The sequence below is a fragment of the Odontesthes bonariensis genome, chromosome 9 (assembly GCF_027942865.1).
Source record: "Odontesthes bonariensis isolate fOdoBon6 chromosome 9, fOdoBon6.hap1, whole genome shotgun sequence".
In the NCBI taxonomy this organism is placed as follows: Eukaryota; Metazoa; Chordata; class Actinopteri; order Atheriniformes; family Atherinopsidae; genus Odontesthes; species Odontesthes bonariensis.
The window spans coordinates 40029361-40047276 of NC_134514.1; the positions used below are offsets into that span (position 1 = coordinate 40029361).

Here is a 17916-nt window from a genome sequence, read left to right on the forward strand (position 1 = left end):
GTGACTGAATACTTTTGGCAATATAGTGTGCATCACAGTCCTCTCACGGTCATGCTCACCTCACCTGGAGCTTCTCATCATTCTCTGCCGACTACTCTACCACTCACGGGAGTTCACCTCAATTACATCCCACCACAAGCAGACAATGATAAGATGTTATCGGGCCTCCAAGATGTGCTGAACGGCCACCAAATTAAACACCCGGACGCAACTCTCATCGTGATTGGGGACTTCAATAGAGCCAAACATAAAGAGGTCCACATTTCCACAATCAAAAGCTATGAATCGACTCAACTGTTTGAACTGCTCTCAAAGCATGGATCCCTGCATCTTCAGGTGACATGTAAGGCAAGGCTGCTTCTTACGCCCTGAGGAAGGCTGTGATAGTGACTAAGAGGTGGTACAGATACAAAATGGCGATTAATTTCCAGCATAACGCCAGGGCTGGCTGACGAGCTTAAAGGGATAATCCGTTTTTTGCCCTTTTTTTTTAACGAACATAGTCCAGTATTTCTTTCGAAAGTGAAATGAAGTTGTATGCAACAGCAAAGCCTAGCTTACTAACAGGTTGGAATTTTATAAAATGTCACGTGATCTTACGACTCGCGTGACCTAGCCTCCTGTTTATGGAAGACGTCTTTTGCGTGACTGGAGTGACCATCACAGAAGAAGGAGAGGTGTGTGAGCAGATTGTTGAACAAACAGCGGAGCAAACTTTTGGAGTTATGGTGCGTGTTTGTTCCTATCCTGGCTTTCGAAAGAAATACTGGACTATGTTTGCAAAAAAAAAACGGCAACGAAATTGTGAATTTCCAGAGCGAGTTACTCCACACTCGGCTCTCTACTATACGGACTTTACGCTGAAGATGCCAGCTGCAGCAGGAGCATTTCCGGAAAGATACTGGCTGGTTTTAAATTCATTCTGGACTCTCTATCCGACCACATGAAGACCTCGGGACACTTCTGTTTGGATTTAGGGACCCTCTACTCACTACCACGTAAGTGTTATGTTGTTTGGAGCTGTAGAAGAGGTGTAAAAATAGCATTTTGTCGCGGCGATACCATATGCCCCACTCTCATCCAGGCTAACGACTTTTGGCTGAAAACGGTCAAATCAAAATTCTCAAAACACATCAGAATTAAATGATTTTGATGTCAACTCAACGTATGTACTCCCAACATCCCGTAAATTGACCTAAAGTGCATTTTACTCCGGATTATCCCTTTAACCCTTTTTTTTTGCGCAGTTCGAGGGATCTACTGCTGCGGCCAACTTTCACCAGCCCTCCCCGCTGAGCCGGCACCACTCACATTCTCAGAGCAAGACGTGAGGAGAACTCTGAAGGCCACTAACTGTGTTGAGAGCTTGCACAGATCAGCTAGCCACAGTATTCACCACCATTTTCAATGCCTCCCTGGCCCAGTGTGTGATTTTCACTTACCGTACCTATACCCAAGAACACCTGCCCTGCCAGCCTTAATGACTATTGTCGAGTGGCCCTGAAGTCAGCGTTGATGATATGTTTTGAAAGACTCATGAAACACCACAGTCCTTCCCGCTGCAGTTTGCATACCAGAACACTAGATCCACCGAGGATGTTGTCTCCCCGTGAGAGTGGGTGATGTATGTTCCCAAACACTCATCCTCAACACAGGGATCCCCCAGGGATATGTGCTGAGTCCCCCTTCTGTGCTCCCTCTACACCTCGAACTGCATGGCCAGACATTCCACCAAGTCCATTGTTAAATTTTCTGACAAAACAGTGGTTGTTGGACTCATCTCAAGGAATGACCAGAGGGCCTACCAGAGCTAGGTGAATGACCTGGTGAAATGGTGTAACGAAAATCACCTCTACTTGAACGTGATTGCCAGAGGGGGGACCACACTCAGGACAATTTTCATCCACATGTGATTAGACTTCTCAACCACAGCACATAATGGATAACAACACACACACACAGACTCTGTCTTCCACTCTCTTTCTCCAACCCCTGCAACAATTTCGTACACATGCATTTTGCCCATTGTGTAATTTTAAGTTTAATTTTTAACTTTAATTAAAACAATTAACAATGTAAATTAGATTGAAGGAATAAGAAAAGTGTCCAAAATATCGACATAAACCTGTGCTTTTATTGTAGGGTATTGTAGAGGTAATGAAAACCATTTCCTGATTCCTAACCTGACACGTAACCCTGTTATCAGCCATGGTTGCAGTCGCTCCAATTGTATTGTGTGTATTTTGATTTTTTTTTTTTTTTATATTTATAGTAAGGTGGCTTTTTTGAGCAATGAAAATGATTTTAGAGTGATTTTTCTGTGCTGGTTTGGAAGCTCAGGTGCTTAAGTGGATTATTCTTGTAGTTTTGAAACTTATCTATTATGATAATGTGCCTTGTCAACGCATGAGTTGTTTACCAAAAGGGAGCAGTTAATTGAGCTTTCGAAATGCTAACTAAAGCCCAAAATAAGACACCAATTCCCAGACAATTTGAATAGGAAACACTGGGGATTTCAAGCAGGAGCTAAACAAAACAGGTGGAAGAAGACATACAGACCAGAGGGGTGTTCCACGAAAATAGCTAAAGAAAGCCAGGCTGTATCAGGAAAGCCTCACTTGAACTAACACTATCTCCGAATTAAGCCTCAAGTCGTTCCACGAAGACATTTTAGCTGCATCTCAGCGAGGCTTCCATAGCCTGGCTATGTGTGAGTGCACGAGGAACGTAGGAAGCCCTGACGAGTAGATGGTGGAAAAACGGAAATGGCAGAAAAGGAGAGCAAGACAAGAGCTGTTATTTTTTCGGCAGCTGTACAAATAATGCTTATGAAGCTGTATGAGGATTTTAAAAGTGTCATCACCAGAAATGGTAATACAGCTGCGGTCAATAAAGCGAAGAAAACGGCATGGCTAACAACTGCTGACAGACTAAACGCGTAAGTTATGAAAGTTACATACCATTGTCAATTGTTACACATTTATTTTACTGTCCTCATGTATTTATGCTCTCCTCTTTGTGTTATAATTTGTTTACATAAAGCATGGTAAATTGTCTCAGTATGAGATGTACAGCACACATATACTGGCCCTGCTCAGTTTATTAATGACCCAATAATCGACACGCATCATCATACTTTGTCTCCAGCAGGTTAGACTGCTGTAACGGCCTGCTCACTGGGCTCTAAACGGGCTGTAAGACAGCTGCAGTACATCCAGAATGCTGCTGCTCGAGTCCTGACTAGAACCAGGAAATACGACCATATTAGTCCAGTGCTCAGGTCTCTGCACTGGCTTCCTGTCACTCAGAGAATAGACTTTAAAACAGCTCTGCTTGTGTAAAAGTCTCTTCACGGTCAAGCGCCAAAGTACATCTTTGACATGTTAGAGCCATATGAACCAACTTGGGCTCTGAGAACCTCAGGGAGGGGTCTCCTGCCTCAGGGAGTGGTCTCCTGCTGGTGCACAGAGTCAGGACTAAACAAGGTGAGGCTGCGTTTCAGTTTTATGCCCCTAAAATCTGGAACAGTCTTCCAGAAGATGTGAGACAGGCCTCAACTCTGACAATGTTTAAATCCAGGCTGAAAACAGTTCTGTTTAGCTGTGCATATGACACCTGAAAGTATTTTATCTGCACTCTTCACTTTTTAATTACTTAATGATTATTTTAATGGGTTTTAAATTTCTTTCTTTTTTAATTTCTTTCTTTTATTTTTTTATTCCTTTTTAATGGTTTTATTGCCTTCTTGTGATTTTATGTAGCTGTAAAGCACTTTGAATTGCCCTGTGTATGAATTGTGCTCTATAAATAAAATTGCCTTGCCTTGCCTACTTTGTGACTATATTATCCTGTGTGTGTGACCCACATATTATTTTTTCACTGTTACATCTCAACAGGAGCAATCTTACCAGCCAAAAGCGTACCTGGCAGCAAGTGAAAGTAAAGTACAGGAACATATTTCAGAGTGGTAAGTAGCCTTTGAAGAAATGTGTTTGTCCGATAAAGAGAGCACCAAACTAGATATGGAACACAAGAAACTGAAAATAAAAAAGATCACGCTAGAGATTATGAAACTGGAGAGGGATGTTAGTATAAATTCAAATAGGTAGAAGGTCGTGGTGTGAACTGTATTTAATTCTGTTTTCTCTCCACAGCTTGTAATAATAATCAAACAATTCAACAAACTTGAACTCAAACCTGTCATTATTGTACGGTTCATGCAAAGTGTTAGAAATGTGTTTATACATTTATATTCACAGTGGGGTGCCATGACCTAAACGTGTGGAAAGTTATAAATCATCTCTGTCCATTTAGCCTTCTTACACTTGCTCTGACTTAAACTGCTACTGTTTCCATGCTAAATTAGAAGTTCTAACTCTAAGGTCATAACAATAAGGATCAACGGAAACATGTGTCCCTGTATAGGTCCCTCACTGTGTCAGAAGTCAGCCATGGTGCCTGAGAACTTTAAGCAATGAACCTGGATTTAATTTGGCCAAAGGTCATTTCAATCCATGCCCTTGTTGTAGCATGTGCATGTGCTTGCCCATGCCCTTGTTCCTGGATCAGGATATGGCGTGAGGAGGTACGGCCAGCATGCATAGCCTCTGTCCCCAAGCAGGACACCATTGAACTCTCCTGCAGAATAAGATAAATGTTGGATGGATATACATGTGTTAAGACTTGGCAATTTGATGCAATATGTGCCTTATATGGCTATCTATAATAAAGTATGACGAGCACTTTAAATTCCTTAAGATGACCTCTACACCTGACCTCTCATTAGATCACCAAAATACTGCCTATGCTACACCTTACTCCAAAAGTACACTCCTTTGGGTTAGTAAAATTCTGGCGCCTTGTGCAAACCTCTGTGCCAGTGAGGATGCTCGGAACATCCTAGAATCATGAACTGATCCCGGCCATTTAGGCTCAATGTAGGAAATGAAATGAGCTCCATCACAGATCATCTGTATGCACGGAGGATAGGAGTCAATGATGAGCTTTCACAGGGCATAAATGTAACATTGCTCAGCATTACTCAAAGGGGTTGATGTGGTGTTTTTCAAAATGAGAAATCCAGTTCAGAGTCTATGGACAATTATCCCCAAGTGTACCTGTACATTTAGGATATGGAAAAATGTTCGGTTTACTTAGTCAGCCTCCACTGTAAATGTGGAGCAGCAGCCTGAAAGGACCTGTCCCCCATTTTTCTGAGTCTGGTCCTGGGTGGGTGTAGGTCGGGTGTTTGTGAAATGTGGGACGGAGATGTGATAAGGTATCAATTAGTTTTAATGAATTCCATGTTCTTTTTCATTTAATTTCATGTTAACTACTTGTATAGTTAAATTTCTTTAGTTGCACTGACTGATTGATATTGATTTTCTGAGACAGTGAAAGTGGTGATATGATAACCGCAATTTTTTTTTGTTTTGTTTTTTATACAAGACATGAGTTGCGGGAGCGCAGAATTCTACCAGGTGGAAATATTTTTCGGGAGTCTGTTTCAGCCAGTCGGACATTCTTTGAGACAAAGATAAGCTAAGCTTGCACGTTAGCCTGCCCAGGAGCAGGCGAGTTCAGCGGGCATTCAAATAAGCCATGTTAGTGGAACGGAATTGTCTCTTAGATTAGCCAGAACTATCGAGAAAAGCCTGGCTTTACGCTAATCTAATAATAATAATATTTGTTCTAGAATGCGCTGCTGAGGGTGGCAGCACGTTGGAGTAGCTCTGTACCTCACATTGAGATTTATTCTTTTTTCTAAATTTCATTCCTGTTTTTTCTTGGAAGAAATTGCATTTTTTGGACAACTGTTCCTTCCTGCCTTGGATGCTGTGCAGCTGGATTGATTTTTCCCAATACTTTTGTATAATTTGCTCTTTTGTTATGATGCATAACCATAGCAACAAGGTGGTTTACAACAGGGAGCAGCTGATTAACATTGGAAAAGCAGAAATAATTCGACAACTGAAGCCAGAAATCCCACTGGAATTGAAAAGGAGGCGTCGTGGATGCAGAGCAGGAGCAAAGAGGAGAGAAAGAAAGAAGAAGTTCAAACCATCTCTGCCATCCGTCATCATGGGCAATGTAAGATCGTTAGCCAACAAGTTGGATGAACTTCTAGCCTTAACAAGGACTCAGCAAGAATATCGGGAATGTAGCATTATGTGTTTTATTGAGACATGGCTGCAGGATCATATCCCCGACTCCAGCGTCTCTCTGCCGGGCTTCCTGACTGTACGAGCAGATCGAGATTTAAATAGTAGCAGGAAAAGGAAAGGGGGTGGATTGGCAGTGCTTGTCAACAACAGATGGTGTCACCCAGGACATGTTACTGTTAAGAGTCGTCTCTGCAGTCCTGACATTGAACTATTGGCATTAAGTTTTCATCCATATTATTTGCCAAGAGAGTTCACCAGTGTTGTTTTGGTGGCTGTTTACATTCCACCCTCAGCTGTTGCCGACACTGCATGTGATGTCATCAGTTCCGTTGTTGCTCAGATACAGACACAACACCCCAATTCTTTTGTGGCAATATCTGGTGATTTTAATCATGCCTCACTCTCTGCTACACTGCCAACTTTTCAACAGTTTGTCAACTGCTCTACCAGAGAAAACAAGACATTGGATTTGTTTTACACAAATGTCAAGGATTCATACATTTCCAAATCAAGACCTCCCCTGGGTAAATCAGATCACAACCTTGTTTTTCTCTGTTCAGCATATAAACAGATATATAACAGTGAGATGCTTCCCTAATAACAAACCCTGGATCACCAGTGAGCTAAAGGAACTATTGAACAAGAAAAAAAGAGCCTTTAGGGAGCGAGACAGGGAGTTACTGAGGAGTATACAGAAGCAGCTCAAAGTCAAGATCAGAGAGAGCAAGGAGGTGTATAGAAAGAAGCTTGAGAGTAAACTGCAGAGGAACAATATCAGAGATGTGTGGTCAGGAATGAAGAAGATCACAGGCCTCAAACAGAGGGAGGATCGGATGGATGGAAGTCTGGACAGAGCAAATGAGCTGAACACATTCTTCAACAGGTTCAGTTCAGGAACAAGCTCACCATCCTCCCCTCCTGTTCCCAGCCAAAGAGACATCCCACCCTCCTCTGACTCACAGCTTTCCTGTAACATCTCCACCTCCACCTCAGTCATGGATTCTTCTGCTTCCACTAGTTTGTCTTCAACCCAATCAGGAGATGCTGCTGTCCCCTTTGCCTCCCCCTCCCACTTTTCTGTTTCTAGAAGTCAGGTGAAGAGGCAGTTGGAGAGACTGAACCGGAACAAGGCTGCAGGCCCAGATGGTGTCAGCCCCCGAGTCCTGAAGGCCTGTGCAGAGCAGCTCTGTGGGATTCTGCAACACCTTTTCAACCTTAGCTTGACCCAAGAGAAGGTACCACTGTTGTGGAAGACATCCTGTCTGGTTCCGGTACCAAAGAAAACTCATCCTTCAGACATCAATGACTACAGACCTGTTGCCCTGACATCCCACATCATGAAGGTCCTGGAGAGACTCCTGTTGACCCACCTGTGTAAGCAAACCAGCACATATCAGGACCCCCTGCAGTTTGCTTATCGCCATGGAGTTGGAGTTGAAGACGCTATCATACACCTGCTTCAACAAACCCACTGTCATCTGGACAAAGCAGGCAGCACTGTGAGGATCATGTTCTTTGATTTCTCCAGTGCATTTAATACAATCCAGCCTGATCTGCTTCGTCTGAAATTCCAGAAGACTCAGGTGGAGGCCTCAACAATCACCTGGATTAATGACTACCTGACAAACAGACCACAGTTTGTCAGACTGAAGAATTGTGTGTCTAACCAGGTGATCAGCAGCACAGGAGCACCACAGGGGACTGTACTCTCTGTACACTTCAGACTTCCAGTACAAGTCAGACTCCTGTCATCTACAGAAATATTCAGATGACTCTGCAGTTGTCGGGTGTATCAGAGATGGACAAGAAGCTGAGTACAGAGAGCTGGTGGACCGCTTTGTGGCATGGTGTGGGAACAATCATCTCATCTTGAATGTTAACAAAACAAAGGAGATGATTGTAGATTTCAGGAGAAACAGGGTCAGATCAAACCCTGTTTCCATCATGGGAGAAGAAGTGGAGGTGGTTGAGGAATATAAATACCTTGGTGTTCATGTGGACAACAGACTGGACTGGAGACACAACAGTGAAGCCATCTACAAGAAAGGACAGAGCAGACTGTACTTTTTGAGGAAGCTAAGGTCCTTCAAGGTTTGCAACAAGATGTTGCAGATCTTCTACAAGTCTGTTGTTGAGAGCGTCATTTCCTCTTGCGTCATCTATTGGGGCAGCAGCATCAGAACCAGGGACCTAAAAAGACTCAACAACCTGATAAGGAAGGCTGGTTCTGTTCTGGGGACGACTGTGGAACCTCTGGAGACAATAATGCAAAGAAGGATTTTGCATAAAATCAAGAGAATTATGGACAACCCTGAACATCCTCTCCATGAGACTGTTATCGGAAAACAGAGTCTCTTCAGTCAAAGGCTTCTTCAGTTTGGATGCAAAACGGACCGCTACAGGAAATCTTTCCTGCCCACAGCCATCAGCATCTATAATAACTCCTTGATTTAATTGAGCTACATCAACATTTAATTTCCCTCTGGGATAAATAAAGTATTTTTGAATTGAATTTGAATTGAATTAATCCAGCTTCACGGAACACCCCTCAGGTCTTCCTTCAATACTGATAGGAAATATTAGATCACAAGCAAACGAATCACATCACACCGGTTTTAGCTGAACTACACTGGCTCCCAGTCCGTGTCAGGATTCATTTTAAAATTCTAGTGCTCACTTTTAGAGCTCTGAATAATCAGGCCCCTGCCTATATTTCTGAGCTGCTGACACTTTATAATCCTGCATGTTCTTTAAGATCCTCTGACAAATGCCTGCTGGTCATTCCGCACACGCACTTTAAAACCAGAGGGGATCGAGCCCTTCAATCAGTGGCCCCGAGACTGTGGAACGCACTGCCACTTTCTTTGCGCACTTTAAACTCTGTGGAGCCTTTTAAAAAGCAGCTGAAGACCTTGCTGTTTAGACAGACCTTTAGTTAAGGTGAAGGTTTTTCATGACATTTTGTTTTATGTTTGATGTTGTGTTTTGATGTGTATGTGTAGCTGTGTGTTCAGTGTTTTTTTTCCTTGTTTTTTATTCTGATCTCACTGTGAAGCACTTTGTGAATCCTTTTCTGCGAAAAGTGCTATATAAATAAACTTTACTTACTTACTTACAAACAAAATAGATTGGGGAGCATTGGGGAGCTCAGAAGAAGGGAGAACATAAAGTTCCAGTGCTGTGGAAGACACCCTGCCTTGTTCCAGTACTTAAAAAATCTCATGCATCTGTCCTCAGTGATAGTTGCCCTAACTTCCCATATCATAAATGTCCCAGAGAGACTGTTATTGGCTCATCTTAGAAAGCAAATGAGAACCTTCCAAGACCCACTAAAGTTTGCTTGTCGTGCTATGGTGGGTTTTAAAGATGCTATCATCTGCCTGCCATCATCTGAGCTTCAGTGAGCCCACTCTTATCTGGACAAAGAATGCAGCATAGTGTGGATAACGCTTTTTGATTTCTCCAGTGATTTTATTACAATTTAGCCTGCACTGGTATGAACCTGTAGAAAATACAGTTGGATGCCTCCACAACCACCTAGATTGTTGACTACCTGACAAACAGACCATAGTTTGTGAGACTGAGCAGCACATGAGCACCACATTCTCTTCGTTTCTCTTAACTCTGTACACCTTCCAGTATACCTAAGAGTCCTGTCATCAACAGAAATACTCTGATGACTGTGCAGTTGTTTTGGTGTACAATACCAGTCAAAAGTTTGGACACACAGGGCGGTCTGTGGCGTAGTGGGTTAAGCAGCCGCCCCATGTACAGAGGCTATAGTCCTCGCTGCAGCTGGCCCCGGTTCGAATCCCGCATCGGACGGCCCTTTGCTGCGTGTTATTCCCCCTCTCTCTGCCCCCTGCTTCCTGTCTCTCTCCACTGTCCTATACAATAAAGGCGTAAAAAATATTTAAGAATTGAATGTTTTTTCTTTATTTTCATGACTATTTACATTGTTGATTGTCACTGAAGGCATCAAAACTATGAATGATCACATGGAATTATGTAATAAACAAAAAAATGTGAAATAACTCTAAATACGTTTCATATTTTAGATTCCTCAAAGTAGCCACCCTTTGCTTTGTTGACAGCCCTGCAAACCCTTGGCCTTCTCTCAATTAGCTTAATGATGTAGTCACCTGAAATGGTTTTCACTTCACAGGTGTGCCTTGTCAGGGTTCATTTGTGGAATTTCTTGCCTTCTTAATGGGGTTGGGACCATCAGTTGTGTTGTGCAGAAGTCAGGTTGGCACACACCTGACAGCCCTATTTGACAACTCTTAGAATTCATATTATGGCAAGAACCAATCAGCTAAGTGAATAGAAACGACATTCCATCATTACTTTAAGAACTGAAGGTCAGTCAGTATGGAAAATTGCAAAGAGCGCACCTGAATATAAGCCGCACCCTCTAATTTTAAAAAGAAAATCCATTTTGTACTTGTATAGGCTGCACCAGATTATAACCTGCGGGTGTCCACATTGTAATGAGATATTTTCACAGAATAATTGTATGGTATATGTATATATGTATGTATAAATGTGTATGGTAACAAAAACAAATACATACTGCAAATGCTTTTTTTTCCAAACAGTGCCTGTAACACCAATGGTTTTAACTAAAATACAAGTATAAGCTTTATTATTAAAGTATATAAGTGTAAGTCTTAGTATTAATGCACTTAGTCTTAGACTTTTCTTCATACTTTTCAATATAAGCCAAGTATACTTCATTATACTATTCTTAAGTATGTAAAATATAGTATATAAAAAGTATCTTCAAGTATACTGGCTCAGTTTTAATAGAAAATAAGTATACTCGTAGTACACTTGAATAAACTACTTTTTGCTAAGGGTATAAATGACTCCCTGGAGGTGCTGTCTTTTTATTCTCACTCTGCAGACTGCAATGATTTCTGTATGATTGACATACATGTCTTGGAAGAAATAAATTAATGAAAGACAACATAATTGTTCTTTTATTCAGATTCACTTAAAGTGATGGTTCGGATCTTACATTGAAGCTCCCAGATCAAGGAAGTGACGTCGACGCAGCTTTAGCAGCAGAGAAGCTATTAGGCTTGTGTTGATAATAATAAACTCCTGGACTATGTACAAACTTCCAAATGCATCGTTTTGTGAGTACAGACCATATTTGTACTACTGTAGAAGTTGGGTGTCATGGCATGTGATTTTAGTGTGGTAATTTTGAAGATACTGCCAGGGTCCGTTAGCGCTTGTACTAAGCTATTCGGGATAACTGAGTAACTCGGCTGATGTTCAGCCAATATCGGAAAAACTTCGGGTGGGCTACTTGGCTGGATGTCATGGTTCAAATGACCCTAGGGTGAATCTACTCCGAACCATCACTTTAAGAAAGTTTCCACAACACACCTCTCAGTACTGACTGATTAAAAAGTCTGATATACACAACAAAATTTTTAAAGAAAACTCACCTGTTTCTTCATCTATGGAAAATCGGCCAAGCCCACTTCCATCACGAATAGCGTAGTGGATTTCTCCATCTCTACCAGTATCATCATCATTAGCAGTGACTTGGAGTAAAGTAGTTCCAATGCGGGCATCCTCTTTAACCAATCCCCTTAGGGCAAAGTGGGAAAAGTATGGAGCGTAGAGGTTTTCGTTCACATCTATTACTTCCAACTCCACAAATGTGACAGAGAGAAGAGAAACAGGCCTTCCTTTGTCTTTGGCTTTCACAGTGAGGTTGTAGAACTGTTGGGTCTCATAGTCAAGTTCCTTTGTGAGCCTAATCGCTCCACTGACCCTATCTAATTCAAACCATCCATCGTGGTCATTAACAAGAGAGTACCTGACCTGACCTCCCAACCCTAGATCTGGGTCCTGTGTTTCTAGCCAAGCCACAACAGTTCCCACTGGAACATCTTCCAGAGCCCTAGCTTTGTACACACTTGGAATAAATAGTGGGGGACAGTCATTTACATCTTCCAATATAATCTTCAGTGTTGTCACAGAAAACTTGCGGCTCCCTCTGTCTGCTCTGTCCCAAGCTTCAATCTTCAGGTTAAAAGTAGACACTAACTCCCTGTCTAGCTGACCAGCAACATACACTATTCCATTAGTGGAGTTGATACTAAATTGGGTGGTTCTTGTCAAAAAAGAATATACAATCTCCCCATTGGGTCCAAGATCTTTGTCAGTTGCCTCAACCTGGATGATATCTGTACCTATGGCAGTGTTTTCGGGTATGACCACTTGATAGCCTTCTTGCAAAAACAGGGGTATATTATCATTTGTATCCTCTATGTGGACAGTAAGCAAACGCCATGCCATTTTCTGAGGGACACCAAGGTCATAGATAGTTATGTTAAGGAGATAATGATCTCTCTTTTCTCTGTCCATGGGTAGAAAAACACTAATAAGGCCAGTCTGTATGTCAATGGTGAAACAGCTGTCACTGTTTCCATCGGAAATAGAGTATAGAATCTGACCATTAAAACCTGTATCCCCATCATATGCATTCACCTTGAAAACACTTGAGCCAACCGTTAGGTCTTCCTGCACAGCAACAGCTGTGGGAAATGTTTTGTCAAACTGGGGTGTTTGCCTATTGAAAGAAAAAAGATCAACGAAATCTTCCTCAATTTTAACTTTGGTGGTAGCTTTAGACTTTTTGAGTAACTTTTCTGCTAATTTTAGGGCTACCCTTGTTTCTTTACAAGTAAAATGCTTGGGAAATGATTTTCCATGAACAACAGAAATATTGACAAATGTAGGATCAGAAACTTTCTCACCATCTGTGGCAGCTATTTTCAAACTAAAGATACCATTTCTTGGACTGAATGTGGCAAGGGAATGTCGCAATGTAAGGACCCCTGAATTAGGGTTGAGGTCAAAGTGCCCCTGCTCATTACCTGAAATTATTTTATATTTTACAAGCTCTAACTCATCTATATCAATCGCAGACATTGTAATAATGACTTCATCTATTGGGAAATCCGCAGCAATAAACCCCTGGCAGGCTACTTTCTCAAACAGTGGCTGGTTATCATTTACATTTTCCAAGTGGATTGTTACACTGACTTCACTCTCTCGCCTGTAAGGTGACCCCCAATCAGAAGCTCTGACAGCAAACACAAAGATTTCTGGTGAGGATTCAAAGTCCAAATCTGTATTGGTTCTGATAACACCAGAAAACTGATTTATTTTGAAAGGTAATGGCTGAAGGCTGGGAATGCTGTAAGTTATATATCCATTTTCACCTTTATCTTTATCCACTGCAGATAGTGTTAATACATTGGTCCCGACTGGTAGATTTTCATTAACAAAAACTTCATAGGAGGTCTGAGCAAATGTTGGTGTTTTATCATTGGCATCCTCAATAGATATCTGCACTTTTACCCTGAGATCACTGACTTTTTCCAGTACCTCAAGATAAAAAACATCCTGGGATACCTGAGTGAAGCTGCCAGTGGTGGAGATTACACCTGTTAGGCTATTCATTTGAAAAAAAGCTGAATCTGCACAAGGTGACAAGATATATTCTGCATCGTCAGGCTCTGGCCTTATTTTAATAGCACCTACAATGGTGCCTGGTGGTGAAAATTCATTTAAACTAATATCATACAAATCTTTCTCAAAATAAGCTTCCTCATTCTGCCATTTCTTTAACATTATGTGGACAACCTTCTCAGCAGATAACTTCTGTGGGGTTCCTCTATCTTTAGCCTGCAATATAAGGTCACAGCCATAAGGGAAAGACTCCCAGTTTAATGTCTCAGAAGCTTTTACAGCAAACTCACTTTCTCCATATTTTTCTACAAAAAACTGTCCAGAAGGTTCGCCACCCACTATGATAACTGAATCAATTTCTCCATTTAAGCCTTCATCCAGGTCCTCAACAGTGACCATGGCATATACAGGATTTTTATCTAACCTTGAGGTGCTGAGGGTGATTACATTCATAATTGGGGCATACTCATTTACACGGTCTACATGAACAAAAAGCTTAGCTGTGCTGCTAACCCCATTATTTCCATACAGCTTCATTCCACGGTCCACTGCCAGGATTTCTAAATCATATCGGTTCTTCCCATCGACATTAAGATTTCCACTCAGATATACCACACCACTAGTTGGGTGTACTGCAAACAGTTCCATTTCCTCCTTGAAAAAAAAGTAAAACTCTCCATTGGAGCCAATGTCTGCATCTGTGGCAGTAACTTGTGCTATGCTTGTCCTGAGAGGGGTGTTCTCTGCTATGGTGACAGAGTATGTCGTGGGTGAAAATAAGGGCCGTAGGTCATTCATATCCAACACCTGGATGCTGACTTTAGTCCAGGCCTCAAGAAGAGCTTCTCCCTTGACATAAGCTTTCACTGTCAATACATAATTATCCTGAATCTCTCGGTTCAATATAGCTGCATTGCCTCCCTTGGTCCTTATACGCAAGAAACAGAAGTCACCTAGAACATACTCCTCTGGCTTGAAAAAACCTTCGTCATCTCCTGAAGTGATTCTATATCGAATCTCCCAGGAGACCTTGTCCATGTAAATTCCCATTTTAATTTTACTGTTGGCATAGGTGCGTGCCGCTGAGTTTTCATAAATTGTAGCATGGTAGACAGACTGAGTGAAGCTGAAGTTGGATCTATCCTCAGGATCTTCATAGGTGTTCTGGTCATAGCAGACTGATGACTTGAAGATCAAGCACACCAGCAGAAAAGCCAGGCCTTGGAGACGGGCATGCATGCCTGTCCATTTGGCCATATTCAAATCCATCCCATTATAATTCCATCCTGAGACAAAAAGAGAAAGACAGATGTGGTGAGACACAGGTTAGCTACAGGGGGGGAACAACAACTACTAAGAAAATCAATATGCTAGATTTCTGATTAGAATCATGGCTAGGGCCTTCCTGTTGAGTTTACATGTTCTTCCCATGCATGCATTGGTTCTCTCCAGATATTGTGGCTTCCTCCCACCATCCAAAAACACATTTGGATAATTGACCCTCGGAGTGAGTGTGAGTGTGCATGGTTGTTTGTCTCTGTGATGGACTGGCTGGGGTACGCTCTAGCTAGCCCCTCACTGGCAGTTTGTATTAAGCGGATAGACAATGGATGAATAGATCAATAAACTTGCTACATATCCACAACTCCCAGTATAATTTCCAGTAAAGTGGCAATGAGGGCTGACCTAGCAAAAAACATGCATGTATAAGAATGCAAAAACAACCTCATATTTCCCACACATTAAATTAGGCATATTTAAGATTAAAAAAAAATTGAGAAACAGCTTTAAATGTATTAAATATGTTCTCCAATATACAAAGATCAAATATCATCTCCAGTAACTTGCTGTAAGGTTCACCTTTGTACTTTTTCTATTCATCAATGTTTTGTTGATTGTCAAGATATATTCATTAATAATGAATTTGCTCTCAATACAGACAAAAGTAAATTTTGTCATTTTGTCATCTCAAGCTGTGGATGACACAGAGACAGGGGTGGACTGGCCATCTGTGTGTTCTGGAGAATCACAGAACAGCCAGTACTCCAGGACGGCGGGCGGCTGCCCGGCGCAGTACTCGCACCACGCAGTAATCACCTGTTTTTTCCGCTGCTAGTCTACTGTTTCACACTAGAGTCCGGTAGGTGGCAGTAATGCACCTTTAAGTTGGATGCCAATCTGCCTGTGCCCACCAATTAAGGAGCAGAAGAAGAAGAAGAATATAGTAGTAAAGTGACCATATGAAATATGGATAACACTGGTAAAAAACGTAAAGAAAAGGGTGGGGATGAAAAGGCAAGAAAAAAAAAGCGACATTTAGAGGGTAAAGCTGCTAAATGCCATAAACTTACTGAAATCTTCAGCAACAGCCATACAGCACAAGTTCATGTCAATGTTAGCAGCATCCAAGAAGTGAGTGGGGCGATATGTGGAAGTTCCACAAAAAGATACGGGGCAAGTAAGTATGGAGCATGGGAGAGAAGAAATAGAGTTACTTGGTAGGGCTGATGTTAGCAAATGTTATTCAAGTTGCAACATCTTTTATCTATACCCAATTTGTGTTGCTCAGTACAATGTGTACAAATTGAATTAAATAATGATTATAGTAGTTAAGCAGCTAAACTCTAAACATTTTACCTGTAAAATGCAACATGCAGTAGTAATATTAAGAAATATTAACAATAGTACAAGGGTTTGACTTTTTAAAGTTATTATTTGTTCGGTAAGATTAATTAGCCTACTGCATAAATTAAGATGATTAAATAATAAAATAATTTTAAGATGGCTGGCATGGAATACTAATTATATGCTGTGCTGTTATAAGCAATTGGATATATAAAACCTTTAAAAAAAAAAAATCCATTTCATCATTTGTTTAGTCAGGTTTAACATAGACTGAGGGCCGAGGATGACATGTATGTGTTGTCTGCTTTAGATACGTGTTTTGTATTGGTTCAGCCAGAGGGACTGTATGATGAGACCTTCATTTCTTAGTGTTCAAAATTAACCGGAATACTATGCTCTTAAAGGGGAACTCCGGGGCATTTGAAGCGCAATCCCATTGCTAGAGGTTGTCAAATACTGACAGTAGGACACAGACTGGTGCAAATCGGCGCTCCCTGTGCGGCGATTGCGCTGTTTGCGCAGCTTGTCATGCTAGCTAAATACGTGGTGGCCAATGGGCAATAATAAACCTTCCACGTAAAACAACAACTTGCACACTGCAGAAACGTCACACCACTTTATAAACCATCCGAAAATAAAGTCACAAGCCTTACCATCAAAACCATATGCATGGTTCTCACATTACTGGCATGGGGACGTTGCAAAACAACTTTATAAACAGCATGTCACTTACTTCTTGTCGGTAGGCGCGCGCATGTGAAAGCCCAAAAGAGTCAATGGACGATACTCCCATATACAAAACAATTATCATTGTATCACTATGGGCTGTGTAAACCGACCGAAGAGTGTGGGAGAAGGATGTCATGACATGTTCATGACTTCTGGCCTAGTTACATCCTGGGCCTTGTTGACTGGTTCAGAATATTGTTGATAGTTAGAAGGAGCGTGTTTATGATAAACTGCGAAAGCTAGGCGCCTCCGGAGAGGGCCACGTACACTTGTTATGATAAAACGGTATAAAAGGGTGTCACTAGATGAGCTCGTCGGACATTTTGTACATTCTGTATGCACATTTGCTGTGACGGTTTGTTCAATAAACTCCCCAATGGACGGCTGACCAGCGCGGGATTCGACTCTAATTTCTCCACAACAAGAGCAGACCGAGCAGTCCCCTGCTTCCGAGCAGGAAACACCATAACAGGTGCGGCTGTCTGCAGTTGGCTGAACGCATTGATATGAAGGGAGAGAGAAATAGCACCAAGAAATTGTGAGGTCTGACTTTTTTTGCTGAACGACTTTGTGATGCAAATGTATTACTCTTTTGAACGCATATTGTTTTGACAAGCAAGACGCTTTATTTTTTAAACCCCAGCCAACTAGCCGGACTATCTTCGTCAACGCCAAAATGAGGCTGGAACTCGGCTCACAGGACGCAGCGGGGGGTAAGAAAATGTTCATAAATGATGTTGCTAATATGGGATGTCATCCAGCTTCATGTCAAAAGAGGCGAACTATCCCTTTAAGAGATGTTTCTGCAGCCGTGTCCCAGTGAAAAAAATAAAACTGCCTTCCAGATTTTTTGCTGTATCCTCATCAGGGCTTCAAACTTTCCATTTTATTTGCCAGTAAT

At 41.7% G+C, this 17916-nt stretch overlaps 1 protein-coding gene across 7 annotated transcripts in view; it reads right to left on the reverse strand.

Annotated features, from left to right (window-relative positions):
* Positions 1-17916, reverse strand: part of LOC142388681 (protocadherin Fat 3-like) — a 248293-nt gene that overhangs the window by 200086 nt on the left and 30291 nt on the right. For all 7 annotated transcript variants that reach the window (XR_012770319.1, XM_075474223.1, XM_075474224.1 and 4 more), the window contains exon 2: positions 11624-14947. Coding sequence is in view for 6 of the 7 variants with exons in the window: in XM_075474223.1 (XP_075330338.1) it covers positions 11624-14930 (3307 nt within the window). In the remaining variant the exon portion in view is untranslated. The remainder of the gene's footprint in view (positions 1-11623; positions 14948-17916) is intronic.